The sequence below is a fragment of the Xenopus laevis genome, chromosome 2L, assembly GCF_017654675.1.
Source record: "Xenopus laevis strain J_2021 chromosome 2L, Xenopus_laevis_v10.1, whole genome shotgun sequence".
NCBI lineage: Eukaryota > Metazoa > Chordata > Amphibia > Anura > Pipidae > Xenopus > Xenopus laevis.
The window spans coordinates 103919160-103937214 of NC_054373.1; the positions used below are offsets into that span (position 1 = coordinate 103919160).

The following is an 18055-nucleotide window of genomic DNA, read 5'->3' on the forward strand; positions in this document are numbered from 1 at the left end:
ATTAGTATTTATCCAAGTTAAAAAATAGATGGGCTGAGTTCTCCCACTAAGGTGAGCAAATTATCAGAGAGATTAAGTTGAGAACCTCCGCAAATGTCAGCTGTTATGTGAAGCTTCACCTCCTAGTAGTGATGGGCGAATTTGCGCCGTTTTGCTTCGCCGAAAAATTAGCGAATTTCGTGAAACGTCGAAAAATTCGCGAAATGTCGCTGGCGTCCGTTTTTGACGCGGGCGTCCGTTTTTTCGGAAAATTTTTTTTTTGACGACGCCGGCGATTTTTTCCGCGAATTTTCGCGGGCGTTTTGCGAATTCGCGCCTGGCGAATAAATTCGCCCATCACTACCTCCTAGCACAAACCTAAGCCCACACATTAGAATTTGCTAAATAATTTCTAAATTGGTGATGATTAAATCAACCAGTATATTACAACTGTCCCAGTAGTTAAATGGGCACACAAATAGCTCTCCTAGGTCCACACACCAATGTGATATAAATATCACAATACAAAATACAGTACTTGTTGGAAAAAAATATTTTTTGCAAATAACAGACAGAAATCATTTTAAGATATATGAAGTTTGGTTCTGCAGCATGTATACAGCAATATGACTTTATATAAATAGCCTATATTGTTAAGTAGAAATATTAGAAGGTAAACTGAATTTTGAGAAAATAAGACATGATATTACTGAACATTCAGACAAAGGTTTAATGCTTACTGTTTATATTGTTCTGATGGAAATTCCAAGCACTGGGAAACTGTGATTCTAGTTCCTAAGCTACTTCAAATGTTTTTTTTTTCTCCCACCACTGAAGTAATTAGAGGTCTCTGCAAATGCACTTCAGTGCATTTCATATTGTTGCATAAATTAGATATGGGAATTCAAATTTACCTTATCATTACATTCTGATAGAGGCTAATTTAAAGCTGCTTTCCAGGAGCTGAAGCCTAGCAGCCTAGGAAAAGTATTACAATGAAGTGAATGAAAATGGATATATACCTGATTTAGCTGTAAAGGCCCCACATCCATTATGTGATTCATCCCTGTCATTGGATATATCTTCTGTGTTTGCAGAATGCCATGTAATACACAGATCCCATAACAAATATTTCGAACTGTAGTGGGACTCTCCTTTAGCTTTATATTGGTCTCCTCATTTACTTGGTCAACCGCAGAAAGAATCGCTGAAGGATAAAAAGGTTTAAAATTGTACCATATTAGTAAATATAAGAATATGTGTAAAAAAAGTAAGTAAAATATGTTTCAACTGTGTTTCCCAAAGCAGTACAATACCTCCAAATTTTCCATGTTACAGTTCCCAAATTGCAGACCCAGAAGGAGGCTGCTTCTTGTGCAAAATAGGTTGAGTGGATGCTATTTACGGTGCTTTTAATTGTATTCCCCTGCTTGATGTATAATCTCTGTTAAAACTCTACAGAATATGTCTGCATTATATAAATAATAATACTCGGGACCTGGGGTTTTCCAGATGAGAGCTCTTTCTTTAATTTGGATCACCATACCGTAAGTCTGATAAAAAAAAATCAATTGAATGCTAAATAAACCCAATAGGATTGTTTTTCACTAATATAGATCAATGCAGCTTAGTTACCAGCAAATCCAAGGTATGGTTTTATTATTACAGAAAAAAGGAAATCAATTTTAAATTTTTTTTAATATTTTACTTATTTGCCATCTCTATTGAAGATGGCCTTGAATCCCCTTTACAATTCAAAGTATTTTTTATTCTATTCCTTCACTCGAGCTAAGTAAATGTGCCCCCAAGTGTGCTGTTGTTTTTTTGGGGATACTGTGTTTGGTATGTACTAAATAATATGTTTTAATGACTTTGTAATTATACTCTTTATCAAACCATTTATTTGCATGCCTTAAGTGTTTGTCCTAATGACGTGGTATGCAGAGTAACTTTTGTACCTATGGGAGATTGCTTTCCCATAATTTGAAGTTTTCTGGATATCTGGTTTCCAGGTAATAAATCCTATACCTGTATATGGTTCAGGCATGAGTTGCTGTTGTTCTGCCTACAAGCTGCCTCCTTATCTCCCTAAATGCCCCCTTGTGTTAACCCTCTAGCCTTTTTTGCCTTCTTTGCCTTCTTCAGTATACTAAAGTAAAAATGGTATGTTATGGTATAAACTAGCAAGTCCCTGCCCTTCTTGGAGTTCTGAATTAATGAATCGCAAGATAGGGGCTTAGCTTAAAAAAGGGGGCTTATGGGTGTTAAAGGGGACCCAAGACCCAAAAAAATTATGCAAAATCCTATTTTATCACATTAGTCAAGCAAAATAAACTTTAATTACACTATATAAATTATTTGAATCATGTTTCCTTCAGTCTGGGAACTCATAATTATAGCAAACAGGCAGGAGCCATTTTGTGGGCACTGTTATTAAGGCAAACCTTATTTCATCTCAGAATCTTGTTTGTGCACCAGAATGGGGGACCCGATGTCCATCCCTATGCACTGGCTACACAATTAAATGGTGAAGAGAAGGGGGGGATGTGTGGAGAGCAGTGACCTGTAGTAAGTGCTGAATGGAAAGTGAAAGTAATTGTCTACACCGCCTCTATGCTTAAGGCACAGAGGAGGGGCAGACAATATTTGATTGACAGCTATGGATGCTTTAATAAAAAATAGAAATTGGATTTCATGTTTAATTTGAAAAAGATTTTATTATACAGATTTTTGTGTCTGGGTGACAGTTCCACTATAAGGTTGGGTTAGGAGAGATCAGTTTGTCAGATTGTTCATGTGGAAGGTTTACAATTTTTAGCGCTAATAATCCAAATGAATATAAAGTATTGAGGATTTTTTGCAATGCATTTTTCTTCTGTCTAAAGATATTTTAAGAAAGGTTGGTATTAATGCAAAATAAGAGAAAGAACACAAAAAACACTGATTTAATTTCATCTATTTGCAAAACACCCATAGCATTTGAATGAAAATGAACGCAGCCATTGCATGCATCGTTATTCATTAAGGGCACTTTAAATACATTCCCTGAACTTGGGCGTATTTGTGGCAAGCGCTATTGCGGAGGTCTGTTCAGATGAACCACATGCTATTGATACAGGGGAACACCGGAGCTACCATCAACAAAAAATTGTTTCCAACCATACTGGTAAAAATGAGACTTAAGGCCCAATATATAATTTATTTAAGTACAGATCTCTACTAAGCTTCTTTTCTTGCACCTATGTGCTGATGTTAAGAGCAAATTAACTATAAGCTTGTAAAACCACTTGCATGCTGCAGATTAACTATAAGCTTGTAAAACCACTTGCATGCTGCAGCTAATGAGGCATTGTGAACAATCGATTTTCAACTGAGGTAATGGTCTCTCGCCTATCATTCTAGCAGAAAAGTTCTTTGTAACATTATTTTGCTCCTAATTAGAAAAACAACCACATTAGAATATGGAATTTTAAAGTTGCATTGTTACCTCAATATTAATAGCCAGCAACCACATACAATTATTTTTTTAAAGCCACCATATTTGAATTAAGGATACAAAATATGAACTTTCTGCCAATTGTGATCTCATATTATCCTACTAAATGGCTCATGCTAACTGAATAATGGGATAACCTAAAGAGCAACAGGTGGGATGGCACATATTGTAAACTACAATTCTTGGCTCTAAGCTAGTGGAGGGACATACATTCGAAGTTGTAGTTTTGTGACATTTGGACATATGATCAACAACATAGGCATTTTTCTTTACAGTAGAACCCAAATTAGAACCCAAATTTTACATACCCCAATTTTACTTTTTCCCAAAATTGATGAAGTTTTTTCATTTGTCCCATATGGATATGTGGCGTCTTTTTTCCCCCAAATTTTATGGTTTCCCAGACTTTACACTGTTTTGACTATGTCCCCTATGAAATGTAAAATCTGGGTTCAATTGTATAAGATTTGAAATCACCCATTAATGCTTCCCTTGGCCAACATGAAGTGTATAGTGAGTTACTAGAGCATATTGGCATTGAAAGATGTATAAACTATGTTATGTCAGAAAACACGTAAAAACTGGCATAAAATAAGTGTCATAATACTAAAGCTCCACTGCAGACATTATGCATGAATCAGGCCTTACCCTAATGCATTGTGTTCATTGATATATTCCATTACAACACTATGGGGCACATTTACTAAGCTCGAGTGAAGGATTCGAAGTAAAAAAATTTAGAATTTCGAAGGTTTTTTTGGGGTACTTCGACCATCGAATTGGCCACTTCAACCTTTGACTACGACTTCGAATCAAACGATTCGAACTAAAAATCGTTCGACTATTCGACCATTCGATAGTTGAAGTACTGTCTGTAATGGAATCTGGCACGGATAACCAAAATGGCGTCCAAGATGGTGACTCCCTGGTTCTTCATGGACGCAGACGGATGATGTCAACTTCTTCCCACACCCTGATTGGTCGCTGGCGACGGAATGGACATCGGCGTCAATAATGGGCCTGTCGGAACGAGCTAAGGTGGGCTTCATCTTCTCCCGTCTGCAAGGGAAGGCATTAGAGTGGGCGTCGCCTCTATGGGAAAAGGAGGATCCCATTATCGATAATGCCCGAGCTTTCATCCGGGAACTTCGTGTGGTCTTTGATGCTCCGGGTCGTGCCACTGCTGCCTCCTCACGCCTGTTCCATCTTCTACAGGGAACTCGCTCAGTCTCGGAGTATGCCATTGAGTTCCGCACCCTGGTTGCAGAGACTTCGTGGAACAACGACGGGTATCACGCTGCCTTTTACAACGGCCTGGCGATACGTATCAAGTCTGATCTAGTGTCCAGGGAAATTCCATCCCGTTGGGAAGATCTAGTCGCCTTGGCCATAAAGGTAGATACTCGGCAGAGGGAGTTTCAAGCTGAACTCGACAGAGAGCGCTCCCCAACCAAGAGATTCTACAGGTTCCAACCTACTCTGGCTCCTCGTTTCCAAAGACCCTTCCTTCCCAACCCGGCTCCCATCCTGTCTTCTCCAAATCCTGCGGTTCCGGCTTCCTCTTCCCTGCCTTCGGAAGAACCAATGCAGATTGGACGGGCTCGTCTGACCGAACAGGAAAAGCTTCGGAGAAGGGCTGCTGGACTTTGCCTTTACTGTGGTGGAAAATCCCACTTCGCCTATGAGTGTCCAGTGAAGCCGGGAAACGCCAACACCTAGGTAAGACTGGGGAGACTTACCTGGGTGGAATTGGTCCCCCTCCCCATTCTTCTGCTCAACGCTTCCTCCTTCCTGTGCAGATTCGTTTTGGTACCCAGTCGATCTCTTCTAAGGCTTTCCTTGACTCCGGTGCAGCTGGGAATTTCATCGATAAGGTCTTCGCAGAAAACCATTCCATTCCTCTGCGATCTTTGGCTGTTCCTCTTCGAGCCTTGGCGATTGACGATCGTCCACTATCCTCCGCTACAATTTCCCACTCCACCGATGAACTTTCCGTTATTGTGGGGTCCATGCACCTTGAAAGATTGTCCTTCCTCCTTATCGATTGTCCTTCTACTCCCATTGTACTTGGTCTGCCTTGGTTGAATTTTCACAATCCTGTGATCGATTGGGCTTCTTCTCAGATCTCCCGCTGGAGTTCTTTCTGCCAACAGAACTGTTTACCTACCAAGTCTATTATTAAAGTTTCATCCGTTTCTTCTAATTCTTCTTTGCCCTCTGCTTATCAAGCCTTCACCGATGTCTTCAGTAAAAAGTCTGCCGAAATTCTGCCTCCCCATCGTCCTTATGATTGCCCCATCGAACTTCTTCCAGGAACCATGCCTCCGAGGGGTCGCATCTATCCACTGTCTCCTTCTGAAACCGGTGCCATGAAGGAGTACATTCAAGAAAATCTGCAAAGAGGCTTTATTCGTCCTTCTTCTTCCCCGGCTGGAGCCGGCTTCTTCTTTGTAGAGAAAAAAGATGGAGGTTTGCGGCCCTGCATTGATTATAGAGGTCTGAATAAAATCACAGTTAAAAACCGTTATCCCCTTCCTCTCATCTCAGAACTGTTTGACCAACTAAAAGGGGCTTGTCTTTTCACCAAGTTGGATCTTCGTGGGGCTTATAATTTAATTCGTGTCAGAGAGGGAGATGAATGGAAGACCGCGTTTAACACCCGAGACGGGCATTACGAATATCTTGTCATGCCTTTCGGTCTCTGTAACGCCCCCCGCGGTCTTCCAAGAATTTGTGAATGACATTTTCAGAGATTTACTGGGCCAGTATGTGGTGGTGTACCTGGACGATATTCTTATTTTTTCCAAAAATCTTGCTCAACATCGTCTTCAAGTTCAAGAAGTACTTTCCCGTCTTCGAAAGAACAATCTGTTTGCTAAGTTGGAAAAGTGTTCCTTTGAGGTTTCTTCCATTTCCTTCCTAGGTTACATCATTTCCCAACAAGGCTTCAGGATGGATCCAGCCAAGGTTTCAGCAATTCAAAATTGGCCTCTTCCCACCAGTGTCAAGGCTGTGCAAAGATTCATCGGCTTTGCTAATTATTACAGACAGTTTATTAAAGGTTTTTCTTCTAAAATTGCTCCAATTCTTGCTCTTATTCAAAAAGGCGGTAAACCACAACATTGGCCTCCTCTAGCCTTGGAAGCCTTCAAGTCTCTTAAAGAATCCTTTTCATCTGCCCCAATCCTCAGGCATCCTGAACCTTTCCAACCTTTCTTCATTGAAGTAGATGCCTCGGATATCGGAGCAGGAGCAATTTTGTCCCAAAGATCCTCTGCTGATGGTAAGCTGCATCCGTGTGCCTTCTTTTCCAAGAAATTTTCCTCTTCCGAAAGGAATTATGATGTTGGGAACCGTGAGTTACTGGCCGTCAAACTTGCTCTTGACGAGTGGAGACACTTTCTCGAAGGATCATCGATCCCTGTGACCATCTTCACTGACCACAAAAACCTTGAATATATTCAGACCCTTAAGCGCCTCAATCCTCGACAAGCCAGGTGGGCATTGTTCTTCTCACGTTTTAACTTCATCTTAACTTTTCGTCCTGGTTCAAGAAACAAGAAAGCGGATGCCCTTTCCAGAAGTTTTATTCCTGAAGATCCCATCTCCGAAGACCCAGAATCCATTGTGCCTTCTACAAAAATCATCGCTGCTCTTTTTCCATCCTTGGCCTCCCAATTATTGTCTGTTCAACCTTCTGCTCCTGTAGGAACCCCTCCTGGTGTTGCCTTTGTTCCTCCTGAACTCCGTCATTCCATGTTGGTCCAGTCCCACAGCTCCAAGCAGGCCGGCCATCCTGGAGTCAAGAAAACCACTGAACTTCTGTCTCGTCTTGTATGGTGGCCTTCCCTAAGAAAGGATGTTAAAGACTTTGTTTCCTCTTGCTCTGTGTGTGCTGTATCCAAATCTGGGCATTCCCCTCCCAAAGGGTTACTCTTACCACTACCCATTCCCTCCCGCCCATGGACTCATTTATCTATGGACTTCATCGTGGACCTTCCTAACTCCTCTGGCTACACTGTTATTTGGGTGGTGATTGACAGATTCACTAAAGTTGCACACTTTACTCCCCTTCGAAAACTTCCCTCTGCTCCTGAACTTTCTTCATTATTCATTAAACACATTTTTCGCCTCCATGGTTTCCCTGCCGAAATTGTCTCTGACCGTGGTTCCCAATTTGTTTCTAAGTTCTGGAGATCCCTGTGTAAAGCCCTTGGTGTCTCTCTTCAATTTTCATCTTCATACCATCCCCAGTCTAATGGAGCAGCAGAAAGGGTTAACCAGGCCCTTGAACAATTTCTTCGATGCCATGTATCACTGTGCCAAGATGACTGGGCGGACCTGCTTCCATGGGCAGAATTTGCACATAACAATGCATTACACATTTCTTCCGAAAAGTCCCCTTTTTTCTGTATGTACGGTCTTAACCCTTTGGCTTTTCCTCAGGATTTATTACTTACCAATGTCCCTGCCGCCAACGACCAAGCTGCTCACATGTCAGCCATTTGGCACGCCACGGTCATCAATCTGGAAAAAAGTTCCCTGGTCCAGAAAAGGTTCGCGGATCAAAGAAGAATCCCTTCCCCTTTGTACGCACCTGGCGATAAGGTTTGGCTATCCACCCGAAACATCCATCTTAAAGTCCCCTCTCCGAAGCTTGGTCCCAAGTTTATTGGTCCCTTCTCCATCTCTGAGATCATCAACCCGGTGGCTGTTCGTCTACAACTTCCCTCAGAGATGCGGATTCCTAACGCATTCCATGTCTCCTTGCTCAAACCTGCAGGTACTTCTTCTTCTTCTTCTTCCTCAGCTCCTGTCTTGGTGGATGGACATCAGGAATTCGAGGTTAAAAGAATCCTGGATTCCCGGATTTCGAGGGGCACTCTACAATACCTCATTGAGTGGAAGGGATTCGGCCCGGAGAAGTGCTCCTGGGTAAGAAATTCAGACGTCCACGCCCCTCTCCTGGTCCAAAAATTCCACCGGCAATTTCCTTCCAACCCAGGTGGTCCGGAGGCCCCCCCTAGAGGGGGGGGTACTGTAATGGAATCTGGCACGGATAACCAAAATGGCGTCCAAGATGGTGACTCCCTGGTTCTTCATGGACGCAGACGGATGATGTCAACTTCTTCCCACACCCTGATTGGTCGCCGGCGACGGAATGGACGTCGGCGTCAATAATGTGCGCCGGCGTCCGTCGCACACGTCAGCGCGTCAGTCGCCGACGTCAGCGCGTCCGCGCATACGTCATGACGCCGATGCGTCCGAAATTGGCGCCAAACCTGGGCCTTTATAAGGGAACTCCGGACAGTAACCTGTGCCCAATTATAGGTTTAGTTTTCTACTCCTGGGTGTGATTCATTGCGAAACTTCTTGTCTATTGTGTACCGACCCTTGCCTGGAATTCTCGACTTCGAACCTCTTCTGCCTGGACTGATCTTGTTGCCTGTTTTTGACCATTCTTCTGCCTCATCCTCTATTGTACTGCGAACTTGGACATTGTTATTTTCCTCCCTTGGTCCTCACTATTCCTGAGGCCTTTGGCCTTACATTATAATTGGGCCATGGACCCGTTGGAGGGCGCTTCGTGGTCTGGCATCCCGTATGCAGTCCTATGAGGTACAGCAGTCTCACTTTGGTCAGGCCTTGGAGACCATTCTTGCCAAGTTGTCGGCGTTAACACCTGCCGACCCCACTCCTGCCCCTGCACCTGTGGCTCCGCTTCACGCCTCCGAACCCCGCATTCCGGCCCCCCCACTCTACAGTGGTGATCCTACAGCCTGCCGTGGGTTTATTAACCAGTGCGAGGTCCACTTTGCACTCGCACCCAGCCAATTCCTGTCGGAACGAGCTAAGGTGGGCTTCATCTTCTCCCGTCTGCAAGGGAAGGCATTAGAGTGGGCGTCGCCTCTATGGGAAAAGGAGGATCCCATTATCGATAATGCCCGAGCTTTCATCTGGGAACTTCGTGTGGTCTTTGATGCTCCGGGTCGTGCCACTGCTGCCTCCTCACGCCTGTTCCATCTTCTACAGGGAACTCGCTCAGTCTCGGAGTATGCCATTGAGTTCCGCACCCTGGTTGCAGAGACTTCGTGGAACAACGACGGGTATCACGCTGCCTTTTACAACGGCCTGGCGATACGTATCAAGTCTGATCTAGTGTCCAGGGAAATTCCATCCCGTTGGGAAGATCTAGTCGCCTTGGCCATAAAGGTAGATACTCGGCAGAGGGAGTTTCAAGCTGAACTCGACAGAGAGCGCTCCCCAACCAAGAGATTCCACAGGTTCCAACCTACTCTGGCTCCTCGTTTCCAAAGACCCTTCCTTCCCAACTAAAAATCGTTCGACTATTCGACCATTCGATAGTTGAAGTACTGTCTGTAATGGAATCTGGCACGGATAACCAAAATGGCGTCCAAGATGGTGACTCCCTGGTTCTTCATGGACGCAGACGGATGATGTCAACTTCTTCCCACACCCTGATTGGTCGCCGGCGACGGAATGGACGTCGGCGTCAATAATGGGCGCCGGCGTCCGTCGCACACGTCAGCGCGTCAGTCGCCGACGTCAGCGCGTCCGCGCATACGTCATGACGCCGATGCGTCCGAAATTGGCGCCAAACCTGGGCCTTTATAAGGGAACTCCGGACAGTAACCTGTGCCCAATTATAGGTTTAGTTTTCTACTCCTGGGTGTGATTCATTGCGAAACTTCTTGTCTATTGTGTACCGACCCTTGCCTGGAATTCTCGACTTCGAACCTCTTCTGCCTGGACTGATCTTGTTGCCTGTTTTTGACCATTCTTCTGCCTCATCCTCTATTGTACTGCGAACTTGGACATTGTTATTTTCCTCCCTTGGTCCTCACTATTCCTGAGGCCTTTGGCCTTACACTGTCTCTTTAAAAACAACTTTGACTACCTACTTCGGTACTTTAAACCTACCAAGCATCTGGGGGACCTTCCCCATAAGCTTTCTAAGCTTTTTTTGATCGAAGGAAAATCCTTCGATCGATGGATTTAAATCCTTCAAATCATTTGATTGGAAGGATTTAATCGTTCGATCGAACAATTTTTCCTTCGATCGTTTGATCGAAGTATTTGCGGTAAATCCTTTGACTTCGATATTCGAAGTCGAAGGATTTTACTTCGATGGTCGAATATCGAAGGTTAATTTACCCCCCCGTAAGCTTTCTAAGCTTTTTTTGATCGAAGGAAAATCGATTTTCGTTCGATCTAAGTATTTGCGGTAAATCCTTCCACTTAGATATTCGACCCTTAGTAAATGTGCCCACAATTTTCAGTGTTGGATCTTCAAATGTTGGTTTTCTACAACATTCAGAATTCTTTAACATATAAGCAAGGAACCCAGAACCCAGGTTAAGAAACAGGGTACAAATTGTGAGCCCTTCAAGGCTGGGACCTCAATCCAAGTGTGTATAGAAAATCCAAGCAATTATATATTTAATACAGTATATTACTGTGTAACTGTATAACTATATCGCCTGTTTGTATGTATGTATGTATATGTTTTGATATTATATATATATATATATATATATATATATATATATATATATACTGTGTATATATATATATATATATATATACATACGCACACATCATTACAAAAATGTAATTCTACGGAGTGTAAAATACACACACATAGAATTAATTGCAACCCTGGATATTTAAATGGTCCAGGGAATCATTTAACTCCCTCTTAAATGTATTAAATGAGTCTGCTATCACAACTGGAATGTTAAAGGTTAGGATAGTTCGGTCAACCATCTTATTCATTTCTAAGCTAATGCATACCTTGCCAGTGATTATGAATAACCACCTGTATATTGTTGTAGAATCACAGACGGCATGCTTTTTTGCAACATAAAAAAAAAAAAAAAGAATAAGAACTTAATTTTTTTTTTATTATAAAGCAGTAACAGATTACTGTTTCATTTTAACACTCCCCTAAATTATCTAGATCAGGATATTTAGAACAAGCCATATTTATGATGAACAAGTGGGAATACTAACTCATTGAATATAAAAATACCTAAAGCTTTATCAAAGTGTGCAGAGAATTTGCAAATACAGTTCAGTGTAATTAAATGTGAATTCGTTAACTTGGACCAGGTTCATTGTAGAGTCAAGGGTACAATTTTAGGATAGTTAGTATTTTGAAAATAAAAGTAGTTTATGCACCAAAAACTTTCCTGCTTGGTTTTATTAAAGCTCTAGACATTGTTACAATAATGTAACTCTATCAAATGTCTTAAAGTACCTGAATATAACAATCCAGAAAGAGAATCAGTATATGTGACATCCATCAGCAATGGCTTTCTGTTTTTTTGATTCGAAACTAAAATGTGCCAAGACACCTGAAAAATAAATACTAATAAATAAATATATATATATATATATATGGCAATATGGTATTACCATTGCACAAGCATTTTAAGGAGCAGAGACACACTGCAGGGCAATTAAAGTTTTCTGTCATAGCAAAGGAGTTCTGCCATCCACACCACCCCGAGGCAGCCTTCTTCATGCCACATGCTTACGTTTTTTGGCGAAGAAGGGACAAATCACTAGTACAGAAAAATATGAAAATATCTATAAAAAATGCAAGGTGCCACACAGGGAATACCTATTTTAGTTTTCACTATCGTTTAGCTTGATCTTTCTTATGATTAGGGTTGCCAGCTGCCCGGTTTTGACCCGGACAGCCTGTTTTTTGAAGGGCTGCCCGGGTCAAAACTGCCTGCACAGTTTTCCAAATTGAAAAAATCGTGGAGGATTTCCTATGATTGACGTGGTGAGCGGCCAGATGCCAATCGCCACCTTAGAACATTTTGTAGAAAGTTGATGTGATAAGTTAAGGTCTTTGGGAGGAAATGAGGGTTATGGGCAGTAAGAAAAAAAACATCAAGAACAAAGCAGACATTACATACAAAAGGGTCTTAATAGAAGTTAGGGAAGTCAAACAATCCAAAAAAATTAAAAAGATTAAAAAAAAAAAAATATATATATATATATATATATATATATATAATGAATTATACATTCATATTATTTAAATGTTGCTTGTGTGAAATACATGCTAATTAAATTAAACATTAGCCATTACACTATCGAAGCCAATGAGAATAAGTGAACAGAGATTTTAGATTGTGTACACATTGATCATTATCATGAAATTTTAGAACCATGAGTGGCAAGGTGGAGTATAATAATCATTAGTTTGCTAATTAACTGATGTCTGTAATCTAAATAAAAAATCATTTTTTTTCATTATAACTGCCTAGGTCTGGCCTATTGTGCATTTTAGATAAAGGGGTGTGACAGTCACATGAGTAAAGCAAAATGCAAAAGAAAGACAAAAGTGAAAAGAATTTACAAAATGTATTGATATACATTTCTCATTCAGTCATTATTCATCTGAAGTACTTCAATCATATGCCCTTTTATTAAACAAACATTTGTGGGTAGATTTATTAAGGGTTGAATTTCGAATTCATTGGAGTTTCTTTTAAAACTCCCATAAACTCCCATGTACTCGAAAATTCGACCAATTGAAATTTATTTAAAAAATCTAATTTTCAAAATTTGGGTGAATACGGTTGACCCAAAAACTCTAATCGAATTAGAATTGAATTTCGAATTTGAGCAAACAACTCCAAAATTATCCCAGGATGTCTCCCATTGACTAAAACAGCAATTCAGCAGGTTTTAAGTGGCAAATAGTTGAATTTGAGTTCTTAAAGGGCCAGAGTACGATACATCTCGAAAATCAAATTAGAATGTATAAAAAAAACTTGGATCAAACTTTAACAATTCCTTAGTCGAATTTGACAGTTTTGGCCATAAAAAAACGTGAAAATTCTAATTTTCAATTTGACCCTTGATAAATCTGGACCTTAGTGTATTTTATCTCTTGCTTACTTTTTTAAGTCGAGCCAGAAAATGTTTTGGTATAGCTGCACCGGGCTCTGATGTTAGCCAGACACAAAACTGCCTCCCTCCGTTCTGTGAAACTGCAAAATAAGCAAACATAAATATGGATGTCTAACTGTTGTGAGAGGTTACAAAAACATTGTGTGTGTTTTATTTTTAGCTTAAGTGTTTTTATGTTAGTAATCAGGTAATATCGAGGAATTCATTTTAGCACCTTTAAAGAGCCCCTTGCGTCCTTAGAACTGCTCTGCAAAGCACATTTACAATTGTAAATATAAGGCACAGAAGACCCAAAAATGGACCCTTAATTCAAATATAATGGATTGTGTTATACAAAGTGCTACAGAGATATCTATCAAAGATTACATTACTTGGCCAGTCTGACACATTTGTTTTGTACAAAAAACAAAATACAGTAACGATCAGTGACGGGTGAATAAATTTGCCTAGCGCGAACTCGCATCAAATTTCCACTTTTTGCCGCCGGCAAATAAATTCTCAAAACGCGCATCTGAAAACTTGCTTGACGCCCATTGACTTTAATGTCTGCATCGAAATTGACGTGAGCGACTTTTCGGACGTGTGTCCAAAATTGACATGGGCATCTAATTTTTTCGCTGATTTTTCACGGCTTTGTGATTTTTGCGGGAAATTCGCAAATGTATCGGCTAAGCGGGAGAAAACGCGAAACGAAATCAAATAAACAATTAGTTTTGATTAGTCTAGTGTACTGTTATTAGTCTAATGAAGCCTCATTTCAAATTTATGGGGCAGAAAGTGTGAAGTTAGAATTTACCACAGAACAACTCAATCACTTTCTATTCATTCCTATGAACTGCCCTATCACTGCTTGCAATAGGTTATTGTACAAGTCTCTCAGTTGCCCTAGGCGCTTATCCCCTTTTTTGATTGTGACTTATTGCACAAGAGCAAAACCAATCCCTAGTAAACTAGTCCCAATATCCTTTATTCTTGAAAGCTGTGAAAAAACAAAGCTGGTGCCAAGACCATACACACTTCAAAAAAATAAGTGTAAAATGTGAATATACAACTTTATAGCATTTGTGTAAGCAATGGTTTGTAATCAAATGTATGTATGAATAACTAAGAACTCATATGTATGCCTTACTAGATTTAGAAGGATCTTTAAAACTGAAGCCTGAACTGTCACTGATATCCACAATAACCACATAATAATTAGTGTACCTCCTGTTGCTCACTTGCCCTACATTCTACTATTCTCCTTAAGAAGTGACATATTAAACTGGCTTAGCGCTCTAGATTTCAAGCTATTTAGTTTTATGGCAATATAAATGACAGGTCAGCTTTAGGCTTATACTGTACATCAGAGTGTGCAAGTACATGTCACAAGGAAATGTGCCAATGACTGAACAATTTTGAAATTTTGTAGACAAAACTGTAATCATTTAAAGAATGGATCTGTATAGACCATATGCACTGTAAAATTATGATTGTTTTGTCTGCCATCTCATAGGAAGGAGACATTTTCTTCTAATGTAAGCATACAATACATTAAGAAATGTAATTTAATTTTAAATGAAGGAAAACTTGGGCTAGAAAAGCTACACCTTATGTTATACCCTTCTGTATCAGCCACCAAAACCCTTTAGCGTGCAGATCTGTCTCTCAAATGCATCAGCATTGAGAATATTCAGCTCTAAGGCATCTTCTTCTATGACAGATGCAACCTCACTTTTTTATGATTTGTGACAACCCTAAGGTTAGCTTGTCAACAGCAGCCGAGAGCACAAAGATTATGTGTAGTGTCATTGCCACTGAAAAGATGGCTTAAAAAACAAGATGGGGAAGTGTGGTGGAAAATTTTGAAGACCTAGATCATTATTGGTATAGGGATGCTGAAGCACTGGGCTGGTACAGTAAGCTCAGTAAATAAAATACATTTCTCGTAATTTAGCTTTTAACGCCTCTGATTACTCAATGCAATATATTCTTCACTATAACCTGTAATTTACCTTTAATGAATAATCAAAAACCCTTGTGCAATGTCTACATTGTTTTTAAATGATAGCTCTAAATGTGAGCTCTAAATGTGGACAGTGATTGAGAAAAGAAATATTCCTCCTGGGCATCTTGTCACTAAATTACGCGCTTAAAAAGAGTTGATAGTAGGTGATAGATTGGTCACTCGATCATCTATAGCAATAGGCTCAGCAGCTTCATTAAGACTAAAATCTTTATCCTCTAAGCAATAATCCTATAGCCTCTGTCTGTGGCAGACATGACAAGACAAGCAACAAAGGCAATCACATCTCATAGGCAAGCTCTTAAATTATGGGACCAATATCTACCCTGATAAATGTATAAATTCATTAAAACTTTCTTGTAAGGAACATTTTTTTCATTTTACTTATGCTTAAATGTAATCTCCTTTAGGATATACCAGTTTGAATTTTTGTAAATCAGCTCAATAGGTTGCTAAAGAAATGTTTGACATGATTTTACCTTGCATCTTTGTGGCATATTTCAAGCTCTTACAGAGGTTTTTAAGCATATTTTTGGAGGCCACCTGAAGATCTTCAATGATTAACCAGCCGTTCCGATTCATTGCCTCATTTATTGCTTCTTTCACCTCTTCGTCCTTGCCGTCTTTCATACTTGCTACAAACAAGGGGATGCCTTTTTGCTACAGATTAAGACAAAAGACAATCGTTAATAGCTAAATTTCGGGAATACAATCACAGTATAAAATTTAGATTGCAAATAAGTGAAATGTTCTTTTGAAGATCATGTGAACACGATATCAGCCTATGTTTACAGCACAGCCATGACAACAGATTTTTTCTTTATTCTTTCCTAGATAATAGATTTAATATTTGAGGTTAACATAATGCTAGAGCAGTCATTTACAAAGTGTAGGGCATAATGCAATGAGCAGAAAACAGAAGCAAACTGCCTACATTCAGCAGTACTGTATTCGTGACAGACGGGCTTGAGATGTAGGTGTTTGGGTGGGGTTAGTAAAGTAAATGTGGGCTACTCTGTAATTCCATGCCACACATGCTAAATGAGCAATAATGGGTGTGGTTTTGTGTCCCTTAGTGCTCTATCACTCACAGCAGTAAATGATCCCTGAAATGTTTTAATAAAAACTTACTGGGAGTAATAAAACATATTTTATACAGACTAGCATGTCAACAAACATATATGTAACCGGCGCTACTCCAGGGCTTTACAATCAATGAATTAATTATATTGGGTGGGAATCGGGATACCATTTAACACTTTTTGGTCTGGGTGCATGCTGCCCGAACCCCTCACTTAAGGCTGTGCAGTGTACTCCGGAACCACTTCAAAAGAACCACTTTTACCGGTGCGGTTCTTTGAAGTGGTTCCGGAGTGCGCTGCTGAACTTGCTGATCATATGTTGAATAAGTTGCTCTTTTCTCATGAAGTTTAACGTGAAGTGGCTACTGGCATAGAATTCTGACTATCATCACTTTCCCAGACTTCAGAGTGATGGATAAACATAACAAGATATTTCCCTGAGCAATTAGGCTAATATTAAATGAGGCCGTTTTTCTACCAGTGTTTTTCAAATAAAGAAATGTCTGGAACCATCTGTGTCTCTTCCCCTCTGACTTTAAAGGGGCAGTATACACCTAAAAACACTGTTGCTAAAAAAGCACAAAATTACATACTGCTTATAGTTTTAATTTTAAAAAATCTATTTTTTTGTAGACATTATAAAGTGCTAATGTTAAAAATTGGGACATTTTCCCTGAACTGAACCCCCCTTCCTTTTCTTTATAAACAAGACAATTAGTTCAGAGCTCCCGATCTACCTCTGAACAAACAAACCCCTCCCTTCTCTAAGCAGCAGCCTTTGAGCTGTTCATTATCAGGGGCTCCTCAGTGGACGGGTAATTGGTTTTATCCTCCGAGGTTCTGCAGAGCATGAAGAGACAGCAAGTACTGAAGTGAAGCTGGTTTAGTGTCAGAAATAACAGAAACAATAGATATTTCTTAATTAAAACTATAGGCAAAAACAATGTTAAGCACACGCTCTATTCTTTCTATTCTGTACTGTCTCTTTAAAAGACAACATAAGACAGAAATAAATTCTAGATTTCTTTACTCTCAGCATTTGCATTTGCATTACACAGATAATGTTCTGCGCAAACCAATAGAATATTAGTTTAAACCATTTTTTTAAAGTAGGGACTGACTAGCACAAACATTTTCGCAGACTTTTCTGTCTGATCTTGTTATCTCAATCAATTGCACATTGTGTAAAGCAGCAGATACTGCCATGGGATACAAAGCAAAAAAAATAAATGGTACAAGACACTTGAGATAAACAGGGAGCATTCCGTCATGTTGTTTTCCCAGTTTGCAGCCAAGAGAAGCACATTTATATGCACTGCTGCTTCTGCAATGATTCACATGAAGACAATTAATCATTTAAAAGCAACTTAATGAATACTGTATGTCTGATAATTTGATCAGCAGAAATATCAATATGCCGTATATAACTGTAAATGAGTGTTCAAATATATCTGTAGATAGACAGGCAGACAGATAGATAGACAGACGGATAGATAGATAGATAGATTATTACATGGTTATAAAAGATTTCCGTAATTC

The 18055-nt window shown here is 40.0% G+C and overlaps 1 protein-coding gene across 1 annotated transcript in view; it reads right to left on the bottom strand.

The window, feature by feature from the left end:
* LOC108708347 (dynein beta chain, flagellar outer arm) overlaps positions 1-18055 on the bottom strand; it is a 242968-nt gene that overhangs the window by 55845 nt on the left and 169068 nt on the right. Inside the window, exons 86-89 of the mRNA XM_018246944.2 lie at positions 15914-16094; positions 13418-13509; positions 11757-11853; positions 1002-1186 (exon numbers count right to left, since the gene is read on the bottom strand). Of these exons, the coding sequence (XP_018102433.1) occupies positions 1002-1186; positions 11757-11853; positions 13418-13509; positions 15914-16094 (555 nt within the window). The remainder of the gene's footprint in view (positions 1-1001; positions 1187-11756; positions 11854-13417; positions 13510-15913; positions 16095-18055) is intronic.